This window comes from Cottoperca gobio, chromosome 12, assembly GCF_900634415.1.
Source record: "Cottoperca gobio chromosome 12, fCotGob3.1, whole genome shotgun sequence".
Classification (NCBI taxonomy): domain Eukaryota; kingdom Metazoa; phylum Chordata; class Actinopteri; order Perciformes; family Bovichtidae; genus Cottoperca; species Cottoperca gobio.
This window is the reverse complement of record NC_041366.1, coordinates 5,239,223-5,253,117: the sequence shown is the minus strand read 5'-3', so window position 1 is coordinate 5,253,117 and position 13,895 is coordinate 5,239,223. Positions and strand designations below refer to the sequence as shown.

Sequence of the window (13,895 nt, the reverse complement as noted above, 5' to 3'; positions counted from 1 at the left end):
ATAATACAGTTAAGGGGCTGGGTTGAAAGCTCTGTTTTCACTGTCCACTTTTCTCTTCTTAGAGAGCGACATGTGTAGTTATTTTTCTCTCCCTGTCTGCCGCTCACTCGTCTCTCCATCTTCTCTCCCTGTATCGCTAACTCATCTAATCGCTAATCGCTTTCCGTCTGTCACTTGCCTCTCCCCTCATCTCAGGCTTGTCGCGATGTCAAGATTCTGTCATTTAGTTTGTAGATTTGGTGAGCCTATAAGAACCTGGTTTTGGATTTTAATGCTTGAAGGTTGATTTGCACTTATTGTAAGTCGCTTTAGACAAATGCGTCATCTAAATGAACTGTAATGTAATGCAACACAATCTAGTTGTGAAACCCAAAGTGGTGTGTTGGGCCCACTTCTGAACTGTGCTGATCTCAGCAATATCCCAACCCCAAATTCTGCAGTGGTGCTCCCTATAATGCTGACCAAAACGATCACCATCACTGACAGTTGACAGTCCTGTCAGGAGCCACAACAGCATACAGAACATCTACAGCAGGGGTATTCAACCTGATCTACAGTATATGTATAACAGAAGTCGGATTTAAGATGATTATTTTCATAATTGATTGATTATTGAAAATTGCCCAACACAGCATCTCAGAGTCCAACGTGACAGACACAATATTAAGTAATCAGTCAATAATCAGTTACACTCAATTTATCTTTGAAAAAACCCACAAACACACAGATAGTCCTGTGTTTAGAGAGTACACACACACACACACACACACACACACACACACACACACACACACACACACACACACACACACACACACACAGTAGAAATGACTTCCTGTGAATCTCACCTTTCCTGCTGCAGAGGCCCCTTTGTCCACCGAGAAGCTGCAGAGTAGCAGACGAAGAAGACAAATGAATCACTGAGGGACAGTTGAGTCCTCACACACATATACACTCATATATACACACACACACACACACACACACACACACACACACACACACACACACACACACACACACACACACACACACACACTTTGGAGCTACACTATGGTAAATAGGATTAGAAATATTTTAACTGACAGCTTTTCATCTTTTTGAATACATTTCTCACTTATCACAGGCTGATAAATGCACAGTACCACAGATTGTTTAATCATTGTCATAGCTTTCATGTTTTCTTCGAGATGTGGCAGAAACTGCTGCACAGAAACGCATTTTTCACAGAAAACGTGAAATGGCCATGTCTTCCACAGAATGCAAAGCACAGACATCTAAATGCATGTCACAAACACACCAACACGCTCTCTCTGACTCAACTACCTGTCTTTACATCCTCAAGTGCCCACCAAGTAACAGGCTTCAAATCCATGAGCCAACAGGACAACTCAAAGTGCTGCCTTTGGGTCCAGAAATGATAAAAGAATATATAATTAAACCGAGACAGAAACAATACTGCAGTCCCACCTGCAATGGCACATTAAAGTCAGCGGGGAGAACAATTTCAGGATTCAAATTCAATTAGCACGCTTGACTTTGGAGACCGACTCTGCCATTTATTCTCTCAAGCAGATTTTTCAAATGTCTCCTCCCTGGCTGCTCTCTTTGTACCTGCCAGATAATTGGTAGTCTTTAAGGAAAACATAGTAAATTAAACACTGTGCAGCAATATAATCCATGGATTTAAAATATGCAACATGGTAATGACACAAGCAAAGAAAGGAAATGATGTAGTAACATTATATCAAGCTAGACATGGAATAATGACTTTATATATAACAATAAAAATAAAAATATATATATTTTAAAATTACATTTATAAAATTATATTTATATTAATTATTTTAGGGCAGCGCCAACATTTCAATTCTATACTTTTTTTTTACCTGCCTCCTTGTCCAAATTCAAATGTTTCCTTTTTAGATTATTTACATTTTTTTAAACATCAATGCTTGATAGAAGTACATTCATTTATGACAATTATGTCAAATTAAACTGGGAATGGCATTTTAAGTTCCAAAATGAAAGAAATCAAGACATTCAGATAACAAACCATCTGTCTCTGCAGTTAAGCTGCTTTCACATGCTCAGCGGTAAGACCGCTCTGCGCTGGCGGTGGCGCCGGACTAGTCGCCGAGCGATGCGCTCAAATTATTTCAACTTTGACCTCGATTGCCGCTGACCTTTCAAGCTCACCATGAACAGTATGAAGCGGCACAGGCAAGCAGGGGAAGTAACCTTAGAAACAAAACTAATTAGCTGCATTCACTGCAGTTTTAAGGTGTGTCACCCCGACAGGAAACACTGGAACAAGCATGACAGAACATCTCAGGGAGGGGGTTGGCCCAGAAGTTCATTGTTAATACTTTTTTCTAAACCCCATTTTTTTGGAGAATCAGAGAGGAATAAAAGTTCTGAGTTGTGTGTTATTGACTTGATGGGAAAATGAGTCTGGCATTTATATCAGATTTTAATTTGGCTGTTGGCGACCACATTTATTCCAGGTCATGAGCTGCAGATGAGCTGCCCTGGTGCGGCATTTTGAGAAGAGCTCTGGCATTTTTAAAACACAGTTGAATATTGCATTTATTTTATTTCTGCGAAAAGGAGTGAATGAGAATTCTGCTATCGGAGAGACAGACGTCACATTAAGCGGTTAAAGACTGTGGCATCTACTTTAGTTGAAGAAAGAGATGATTCTCTTCATTATCTCTACGATAGGGGACGTAATAAAAAGTGCGATGCAGTCTGCAAGGGGAGGTGGTCGAGGTGGATGGATGGATGAACAAACGCAGGACTTTCACCCGAGAGATTGCTGTCCGTGAAACTTGTGTGGAATTGAATTATTCTAACGTAGGTACGTCACGTACGTTAACGCATTTAGGCTACGTAGCATACGTAGTGTACTTAAGGTGTGAACTTAAGTTATGTAACAAACACATTTATTTGAACCCAAACGATGATCTTTTACTTGTAGGGATGTTACGATACCAGAAATTGAGTAGTCAATACCAATACTAGTGAAATTCCACAATTCTCGATACTGATTCGATACGACAGTAAAAAAAACAAAAAACAAAAAATAAATCCCATAAACTCCTTTATTATGTTTGAATATGTTTTTTTTAGGAAGGTAAATACCTCATATTTCCCTCTCCAATAACCAATTTATAATGCTTTGAAAACATCTGCTTCAAACAACTGTTAGTAAACGTTAATAAGTTTTTTGCCAAAAACTACATTTTACAAGTTTACATTTGAATCCACCACATTGTAACAATATACTTTATCTTTGCCCAATGGCATTTTTACTGAATGGAGCCTGAACGCACCTTAATACAAGTCAATTGCACCTCTGATACCGGCTGTTATTTTTTGCATTTGTTTGAGCGAAAGTGGTAGCAGTTAGGGAGAGAGGGAGCAGAGGAATTTTGGCAACAACTTGGTACCAAAGAATCTATTCTCGTGACATCCATATAGAAAAGTAACAATTTATGTAAGTTAAGGATGACGCCCACATTGAGCTTCACAACGGCTCTTCAGAAACCTATGATGATGATATTACGATATCTATGGCTTGGACCAGATTTGTTTTGGGGCCAATCATAACTCACCTTGCCATGCTGCTGTTGGCGGAGCTCTCTCCAATCTGCGAGCTGGCAATCCACTTGGTCTCCCCCACCACTGTCCTGGCGTGCGGCAGACGGCCCACGTCTTTCACCGTCATCATCAGGTGCCGCGACGACTTCAGGACCCTGACGGCTTCGTCGTGCGGGATGCTCAGGAAGCTGCGGCCGTTCACCTCCAAGATCTGGTCACCGACCTGCAGGGAAGGGAGATAACACATAGGCATGGTGGGGAGGACTGAGCGAGGCAGATAGGGTGGACCGGGCAGACACTGTTACATGCACGGGTTCATGGGTCAAAGGTCAGAGAGAAGTAACATAACAGATGGAGGTGGTGGAGGAGTGTAAAATGTTTAATGGATTAGAGAGAGATAACTAGGTAGTAGGTTTCTTGTTAAAAGTTATGGCTCTCTCAGGTTAGACAGCAAACAGAAATAATTACATAAAGAATAAAGCATGCTCTGCTCACTGACAGGTTCAACACCAGAACTGTTTAATACGTAATGGAAAAGGCTTTCATATGAAATTTCTCATTCTATCAAAGGGCCGAGTCTGGAAGCAGCAGCAGAAGGAGGATAATGATGTCCATACTAAACACCACCTTGGACCGTACCACCTGTCTCCTATAATGAGCTGATGTATTGGAGTTTTAACCTCAAGGTCAACCCTCAGAGGTGTACCAGGGACCCTCGTCTGTGCTGAAAGAGGCCGAAGCACCGTCTCAACCTCAAACTGAACTTTTCCTACGTACTTGATATGTGCGTCAGCCTCGCTTGCTTTAATCTCACTGATCTGTCATGATTGACACAGACTTATTGTGTTCAACTGACAAAGAAACACTACAAATAAATACATTTAAATAATTTAAATAAATAAATAAAAGTCTATAGAGGTCAAATAATCATCAAAACCTCCAGAGCATGGTCACAGAATTAAAGTTCTGGACTGCCTCTGGGTATTTTGACACTAGCTATAACCCATTGAAAATGGCCTCATCAGTTGAAACATGTTTATATTGACAATAGGGTAAGACTGGGAACATATTACATACTGGATTAACCTGGGACAGAATAAATGTATTCAGAAAGTTTTTGAATTTTATTATTATTTTATTATTATTTGGTGTTTCTGCTAATTAAAATACATTTACAACCCAATAAGAGAATCCAATGCAAAGTTCTGAACGTTCAATCAGAAACAGTTTCTTCATTCTGGTTAGAAATTATGTTGTTGTTGTTATTCATGTCATGCATCATTTTAAAGCTCTTTATGGTGAAACTATCCATAGGCACATCAGATCAATGTGAAGTTAGTCATAAGGGCATTTGCGCTATTGCAGCGTTAGAGGTCAAAGGTCAATTTGTGTTGTGTCATGAAGATGTGACTGGTACATAGATTATAGTCTAAGATTTACATGATGTTTTGTGTTTTATACTGTCTCTATGTGTAAAATGGCATAAAAACATGGAATTAGTTTAATGATTGAAGGATGAGAAAAGGAGTCATAGCAATATAAAGCTACCATTGCTGCAATGCTGTTGTGCAGTTTCCAACACTAGGGACATATTTAAAATTTAAAAATAAAATCAGGATGAGACATGGTCCCTCCAAATTGGCACTACCAAACCCCCGGCTAATAGACTACTGTGATAGAGGAGAGCACATGAAGAACTTTCTGTTCTCCATGTTTGGGGTAGAACATGTGCCTCAACTAAGAGTTGATCAGACATCATATTTGATTCCTAACATAACAAAACACAGTGTGCTCACTGCAACACAAGTGCTATTAAATCCTTAATTTCAACCTCAGTCACAGTAAAGACACTGCGGTAACAAATAGTCCTTTGTCCCCCAAATGTAAAGAAACGCCCTGGGTAAAGAAAATAATGACAGGTAGTTTGGAAGCTTAATGCTTTAGACTGACTCTATTAACTTTACCTGTCACCATAACTGTAATAAATTAGTCACAGAGGACGCGCTCACCACTCCCCTTTACAAAACAGCACAGAGTCGCAGGTCTTACAAATTACTTTGTCTGGCATTTAAACTTGATGTAGTGTTTAGCATTCAACGAAAATCCCCAAATGTTACTTTCTGTCTCTTGTTCTATTTCCACTTTACTCAAACCTCACAATCATTTTAATGTCATTTTGGAGCAGAAGCCAGTGCAAACTGGAGATTAAAGACATTCACAATCTCATACATTTCAGTTTCTTTTGTGTTTTCCAACAAGCCAAGATGACCCAACAACCTAATGCACTGCAGCACATATCTGAGGCAGCTGAGGACATTCTGCACATAAACCTCTACCTTTATCAGCTTCTACAATTGCAAATGTAAAAAGGACACATGATCAAAACTGTATTGACAGATGCTATCAATCTAATTTAATTCAACAAGCACCATTGCAGTGAGAACGCTGTCAGGCTGAGCTCAGGCCTCAGGGATGACAGACATATTTTAAGACAGATTACAAGCTGTTTGTTCCAGCTGTTTGTATTACAAAAAGGCAAGAAAAAGAGTCAGTAATCTGCTTCTTATGGACTTTATAGAGTGTTTGACAACCCTAGAGCTCAGTTTATTGGGAGCTCAGCATGGTTTATCTCAGTTTCACTTGAATTTTACTGCAGCTTGAGAGCACACATGGCTTTGAAATGTACACAAAAGATGCAGACACACGTACACCCTTATTTTTCTTCTTTCTGCTCCTATCTCTGCCGTTTTGAAGAGAAACGGTTCTGCTATATTCAAGTGTCCCAGTCAGCCATGACGGTGTGACAGTGAGTCAGCATGAATAACTCCAGGGCTGTGTCCCAATTACTCCCCATTTACTATATAGTTCTCTATATTTACCCTCAGAGTGTGAAATTAGTGTAATAGTAGAGGCATTTTTTCCAGAGGTGGAATAAGATCTTTTATTTATGTATACAAGTATAGATTGTGCTTTCAGAATTGTACAAAACATACAGTATTAGCATAAATATATAGACTACTTAAAGTGCTCATTATGGGGGGCAGAAGTGAGCAAGCGATGGAGAAGGTGGCGTTTTGCAGCGCTCTTTAGAACATTTTGCTATTTTATTTGCAATAATATTATTTTGGCATAATATAAACAAAAGGTGTTTTTCATTGTCTTTCATCAAACTTGCTCACTAACCGAACGAAAAAACAAACCATGATCGGTAGAAACACCAAAGGTTGCAATACTACATTACATTACAGGCTCTTATCCACAAATACATATACAATATATATATATATATATATACAATATATATATATAATATAATATAATATACAATATATATAATTATTTGTGAGTTTACATTTGAACAGTGAAACATTTAACTAAATTGGAAATAATTATTTTAAGCCTTATTTGCCAATAACTGTGTTCCATAAATGGAGGAGGTGGCTTATGTACATTTTTACATTACATTTCTAAATATTCTGAAATATGTTTATTTATTTACTTATTGTCCTCGGATAGTTTAATTTGTAAACCCATTGAATGTTATCAGGGGTGACAGGATCTATATATATCAGTCTAAAAGTGTTTATAAAGTGAAATTAAACAATTGTATTAACAAAAATTCAGAAATAAACTTTGTTCAAAAGGAAAAAAAACTAATTATTATGCACATTTCAGAATAATATATTATTGGATTACAATTATTGACACATATAATATGTAAGCATCCCTAATGTTGTAGCTGGCAATGATGAAGCTAATTTGAATCTATTTTAAATACCTAGACTAAATTAGGGTAGCTTAATCTATAATGACACATTTACACTCAATTATTGTTTGATTTAATAATCTCAACTAGAAATGAATATATTTTTTGTTGTAAATTGTACATAAGTACTGTTATCCAGTAAATTAATTTAGTGACATTACATAATGCATTTAGCTAACAATCCGATTTTATAGAAGAAATTGCAGTTATGCAACACCTGTCAGTAATGATGAATAATAAGCATCTGAAATCTCAATTTATTGCTCACTATAGTGTAAGTAGCTAATTACTGAGAAGTCATTGAAGAAAACCTGCTCCAGATCTGTACATGACCTCACACTGAGGCTGTTTCCACATATATATTCTTTCAGCATGACAACGACCAGAAGTAACAGTCAAGACAATTCTGGAGAGGCCAATAACGTTCCAGTCCACAATTAATACTCATGTAAATGAGTACCGGCTTCATTAATTCCCTGACACCTATCCAAAATGACAGAAGACATGTTGAGATGTCACACTATGAAAATGCCAGGTGTAAATAATAAAATTCAAGGTTAGGTTTCAGGGTCTTGCTATTGTTCATACTGTCACACTTACAGGACTTACAGGGACACTTGAAGAGAACAGAGACATCGTTAATGTTCTTAGTAACACCTGTGCTTCTCCTACCATGACAAGTCAAAACGTCTGCTGTGAAATAGGCCAATTAGTTGCCATGGTGATAGGGAGGGGGGGTGAGATGCAACAAGGGCTGATCTGGAATCAAACTGGGGATAAAACCATCACACCCACTCTTTTTGTTCTGTATTATTTGGGCTTTCTGGTAGATCAGAGGCATGACTTTGGTAGAAGAAGAAAGAGGTCCCATAACATGAAGGTGTATTCTCACCTCTTATTGTGATTTATGCCCAAATTAAAAATGTGAATAAAAACATATTATATACTATACTTGTGGGAGGGCTTTTACATCTTTTCTATGTGAGGTGCAGATTGTACTGTATAAATCCTGTAGTTTACGAAAGCACTGCTGTGTGTCAGCACCAGTTATTCAAGTTAGATTATTTGCACCTGTTGTATTTGGCAAATGATTTGGAACTTTGATTTTGACTCTAATTACACGCTTATTAAGTTTTATGACCCTGTGAGTCTCATTCAAAACCACACAGGTAATCACAGAGGAATGAGTTAGAGAATGTGAATATACTGTATTAGTCTTCCTAGCAATTTCTTTGTTATTGTTTTAGGTGTTACAAATTAGGGACCAACAAGAAAACTGTCTGTACTGCTTATAAACAAATAACATATCTGCGCCGCCACACACACCTACAGCTTTACATGATTAAAGTTGAGCCACTTGACTGTGCTGCTGAATCTCCTGCAGTCATCAAGGTGCAACTAACGTCTTTCCTCTCCTTAGAGCAGGGGTCGGCAACCTTTACTATCAAAAGAGCCATTTTTCCCCTCTTTCACCAAATAAGATTTGTCTGTAGCAGCAAAACACATTTGATAACGCAGGTAATAAGTTTGATATATAGTTATACTATATTTGTTGCATTCATGAAATATAGAATGACAATAAAGGAAACTGTTGCGATCGTGTTGCTATTTTCACCTGTTTAAACAAAGGAAAACACCAAACTCTTTAAAAGAGTAGGACAAAATACACTGGCATGTTTAAAAACGTATAGCTGCAGCCTAATAGCTTAAAAAGAGTAAACATAAAAAATAGGCCAGTTTGTATTTAATTATGTCTGTTTCAGTGTGTTATCATCCACATGGAGGTGGTGTTCATTTCTTTGGCTTTTAAACAATTCAGCCTCACGAATGTTTGTTCTTGAACATTACATTTTCTGTTTTCTAACTTCTCGCCACATATCAAGTACACAGGTAAGCCAGCATCGTTGGCAGGGAAAGCAAATGTATCTGTCCACGCAGAATTAAACTCTCTATTTTCCTCCGAGACTTTTCTTTTTTTGGTTTTATTCATGGTTAGCATACCGAGTTAGACGGGGGTCTGAAACTCAAGATGTGCCACCTGCAGGGAAAGACGCCCGTCGACTCAAGGAGAATGTGACGCATATTTTAGTGGATGAAATATAATAAAAAAATAGCATATATTACCTTAAACTCCAAGATAAGAGGTGTTCCATTTGAAAGATTGTCCACTGTGCAACAAAAAATACAGAAAAATAAATATTTAGTTCTATGTTTGTTTTTTTTGTCAAAGCTGAAGGGAGCCACTGCAGAGAGGTTAAAGAGCCGCATGTGGCTCCTGAGCCGCAGGTTGCAGACCCCTGCCTTAGACTGTCTAAAGTAGTGGTCGTGGCCACTGTGACGTCGCCCATTGGTTTGTGGACTACCGTTTTGGATAAGGTTGGACATTGAGCTCAAATAGTTATGGTTTGGATAAGTCATTTGGTGAACAAAGTGTTATGTGCAAAATTTCGAAAACCGAGCGTTACCATCCAGACACAACCTATGTTGGCCATCGCCATCTTGGTTTTTTTTAACCAAAAGGGACCATATTTAGACACAAGGGTGTAGCTGGGGGGGATACGCATTTTATCTATCCTGATTGACAGGCAGCGGTGGTAGCGACTTTTAAATCATAATGTAGCCCTGAAACATACGCCTCTTTATCGTCTGCTTTACTCTAAATGGGACTGTAGTTTACAAAATGGACATCATGCTGTATTGAAGAATACTTGAAACTATCGATTAAGACAATAAACTCATTAGAAAAATGTTTATTAATAAATGAAGTAAGAAGTAATTTTCTTATAGACTTCTATACAATCAGACTTCTTTCTGCATTGGGTCTACGTCCACTTCTTTTATACAGTCTATGCTCCCCTCACTCTGTCTCTCTTCTCATTGTTCTGCTCCTCCATGCTTCTCTCATTATACTTCTATTTGAGAGTAGATGAGCCACAACCACTTCATCTTTTGTGATCAATCTCTGCGTCAAACCAGAGGCGCCGCCGCATTCTGGGCAATTAAACGACAACCAGTGGCAATGATGTTTATGATTAAAGCTCTAATCAATGCTGCGTGTGCAGCTAAATGCCACACACACTTTTAATCTGAACGCCCAATTACAAACCATAAATGTCCACATAGATTCTCTCTGCAGCTGCAAACACACACCTGCATTAAACTGAGGATTCCCCAGGACCAGGCAGGAGGGAGAAGTGTGTATAACAACGTTTCTGTGGTTTTATAGTGACTCTATGGACTAATCTATGGAAGTAGGTAGAAGTAAACAAGCTGTCCTTACTGTGGTGGCATCTCACTTGTCATATGCAAATTTAGAAGCTACAGCCACACTGTTGCACTGGGAGACATGTTCCTTCATCACAACAAACACACACACACTGTAGTTTATGTCCACTTAATCCCACACACACCCTCTTGCTGCCGTTAAGACTCACTCAACAAATACCAGTTCTACCTTGTCGAGCCAGTGAACCTGAATCTCTCTGGACTATGCCACTGCAGTAATGGCAGCATCCCCAGAGAGTGCAACACATTAATCACATAGCAGATTAGTATATAGGCTCTGCAATAATAACACTAATAAACTAACTAACAAACTGGCAGTAAAAAGATTAAGCCAAAAAAACTACAGAAACACTTACAATCACTCTTCCTCTCCACTGTGCTGCCTTACTAATAATCCTTAAAAGAAGACGAGTCACTCTATTTGTAGACAGATTTAAATGCAAATTAAAGTGCATCACTTGGCAAGTGGTAAGTGATGATCTATATTCCCTGTCTTCTTCTGCTCACACTAATTGCTTCCAAAAAAATATATTCTGGCTCCTTCCTCAGATCTCCTTTCTTTCTGCTTTTACGAGATGACTTTGTGATCTCCCGCGGGTAAATTAGCATTTATGTTTTAGCAAATTCCACCACTCAAATGGATATATCAGGTACTTTAAAGTGTTGGAATACAGATTGAAACACACAAGAAGATCCTATGCATTTACACATCTACAATATTGCATAAACCCAATGTTGTTTTATGGAATGGTCTGCTGGGGCAGCAGCATCTCGACTGCTGACAGGAAGAGACTGAGCAGACTGGTGAAGAAGGCCAGCTCTGTCCTGGGGAGCCCGCTGGACACTGTGGGTGTGGTGGGAGACAGGAGAATGACGGCCAAGCTGTCATCTCTAATGTCCCAACCCCTCCAGGACACTTTGTCCGCACTGTGCAGCTCCTTCAGCGACAGGCTGCTTCACCCACGGTGTCTCACAGAGATACCGTAGGTCCTTTCTCCCTGCAGCGGTCAGACTGTACCATCACCAGGACCCCTGGTAGACCACCACACAATACAGACTATTCCACCACTGGTGTGCAATTATCAATACCATGTGCAATATTCATACATACATCATTCATGCAATAATTTGTATTTAATTATCGTGTGCTCGGCACTTTACCTCATATGTTTTTTACCTCATATGTTCTTTGCTGTAACAATGTCAATTTCCCCGTTGTGGGACTAATAAAAGATTTCTGATGTGTCTTTGACAGTAGAACTGTGGGACTTGATATGTGTTTGAAACACGGCTGCAGAGCAGTGATGGAAGACAGAAGAGGCGAGTGGACAGATTACGCTCCTGTTAACTTGTCCTACTTGAGCGTTTGAATCAGGACAATTGTCTAAGATTCTTGTGACATTATCAGAGCTGTGTGATGAACAGTCTGGGTAAGACAGCTCTGGGCTGACACACAGAGGGGAGATAGGGGGATAAAGTGGCAGCTCCAGAACATTGATCCCTAACCCTACATTAAGACGAGTGAAGCTGTTTTATCTGCTCCTTGGGCACTTTCTTCACTCAAATGCTTCCTTTTCTCCAGTTAGCTCTCTCTCAAGTTTGTGTGTGTGTGTGTGTGTGTGTGTGTGTGTGTGTGTGTGTGTGTGTGTGTGTGTGTGTGTGTGTGTGTGTGTGTGTGTGTGTCTGTGTGTGTGTGTGTGTGTGCATGTGTGTGTGTGTGTGTGTGTGTGTGTGTGTGTGTGTGTGTACACGAGTTTACACGTGTCATACATTTTTCTAATTTATGACGCTATGGCCAAAAATATCAGGATATGGTGGTCTTTTGGTCCGGGTGCTATTTTGAATTATTATTTGTTTCACTGAATGAATTTTAATGCTACAGCGTACAATGATATGTTAAACAATTGTGTGCTTCAAACTTTCTGGCAATATGTTGAGGGTATTGGTATGACAATACCCCCATGCACAAAGACAGCTCTATAAAGAAATGGTTTTCCCAGTTTGGTGTAGAACTTGCCTGGGTGCCCTGAACTAAACCCCATCCAACACCTTTGGGATGAACTGGAACACCAATGGTGACTGCAAACACCGCCCATCCTGTGTCCTCAGACTTTTTATGTTTTTCCATATATAACTAGATTGTATCTGGATCGGGTTGACACAATGTGTAGGATTGGGCCAGTTTTAGTATACTTTATACAATATAATAAAATAAATGATTACTTTATTTCTTAAAGTCTCATTTCCGTAAAAAAGTGAAAAATAAATCATGACTTTCTCAGAATATTACCCCCCTCCCCCGGCTCCATTAAAATAAATAAATAAATAATGTTTTGCCTACAATGTCCCTAATACCATCGTACATATGTAAAGGCCCTGTCACACATATCCGTATGACAGAAACGAAAATTTGTCAGAGTCCAAATACGTCCAGCTTTTCATCGGATCGGAAAAGTGAACGTATACAGATACGCATGTCTAACTTATTGATAGCGCATCACTTACTTATACAAAATGTATCAGACGAATACCCAACAAATGCATAACGTATACACAAATATGACGTATACAAAATATCGGCAACACCCTGGTGTACTTAGATATAAGGTAAGGTATAAGTAGTATTCATTAAGAGCTCACTGTGTTACGCTGGTGTACGTTGATATAAGGTAAGGTATAAGTAGTATTCATTAAGAGCTCACTGTGTTACGCTGGTGTACGTTGATATAAGGTAAGGTATAAGTAGTATTCATTAAGAGCTCACTGTGTTACGCTGGTGTACGTTGATATAAGGTAAGGTATAAGTAGTATTCGTTAAGAGCTCACTGTGTTACGCTGGTGTACGTTGATATAAGGTAAGGTATAAGTAGTATTCGTTAAGAGCTCACTGTGTTACGCTGGTGTACGTTGATATAAGGTAAGGTATAAGTAGTATTCATTAAGAGCTCACTGTGTTACGCTGGTGTACGTTGATATAAGGTAAGGTATAAGTAGTATTCGTTAAGAGCTCACTGTGTTACGCTGGTGTACGTTGATATAAGGTAAGGTATAAGTAGTATTCGTTAAGAGCTCACTGTGTTACGCTGGTGTACGTTGATATAAGGTAAGTATTAGAGCTCACTGTGTTACGCTGGTGTACGTAAGGTAAGTAGTTCGTTAAGATCTCACTGTGTTACGCTGGTGTACGTAGATATAAGGTAAGGTATAAGTAGTATTCATTAAGAGCTCACTGTGTTACGCT

General features: G+C 38.9%; 1 protein-coding gene across 5 annotated transcripts in view; it reads right to left on the bottom strand.

Moving 5' to 3' along the window:
* Positions 1–13,895, bottom strand: part of whrna (whirlin a) — a 141,804-nt gene that overhangs the window by 35,890 nt on the left and 92,019 nt on the right. For all 5 annotated transcript variants that reach the window (XM_029445476.1, XM_029445479.1, XM_029445478.1 and 2 more), the window contains 2 exons: positions 3,618–3,826; positions 849–885 (listed from right to left, as the gene is read on the bottom strand). In XM_029445476.1, the coding sequence (XP_029301336.1) occupies positions 849–885; positions 3,618–3,826 (246 nt within the window). The remainder of the gene's footprint in view (positions 1–848; positions 886–3,617; positions 3,827–13,895) is intronic.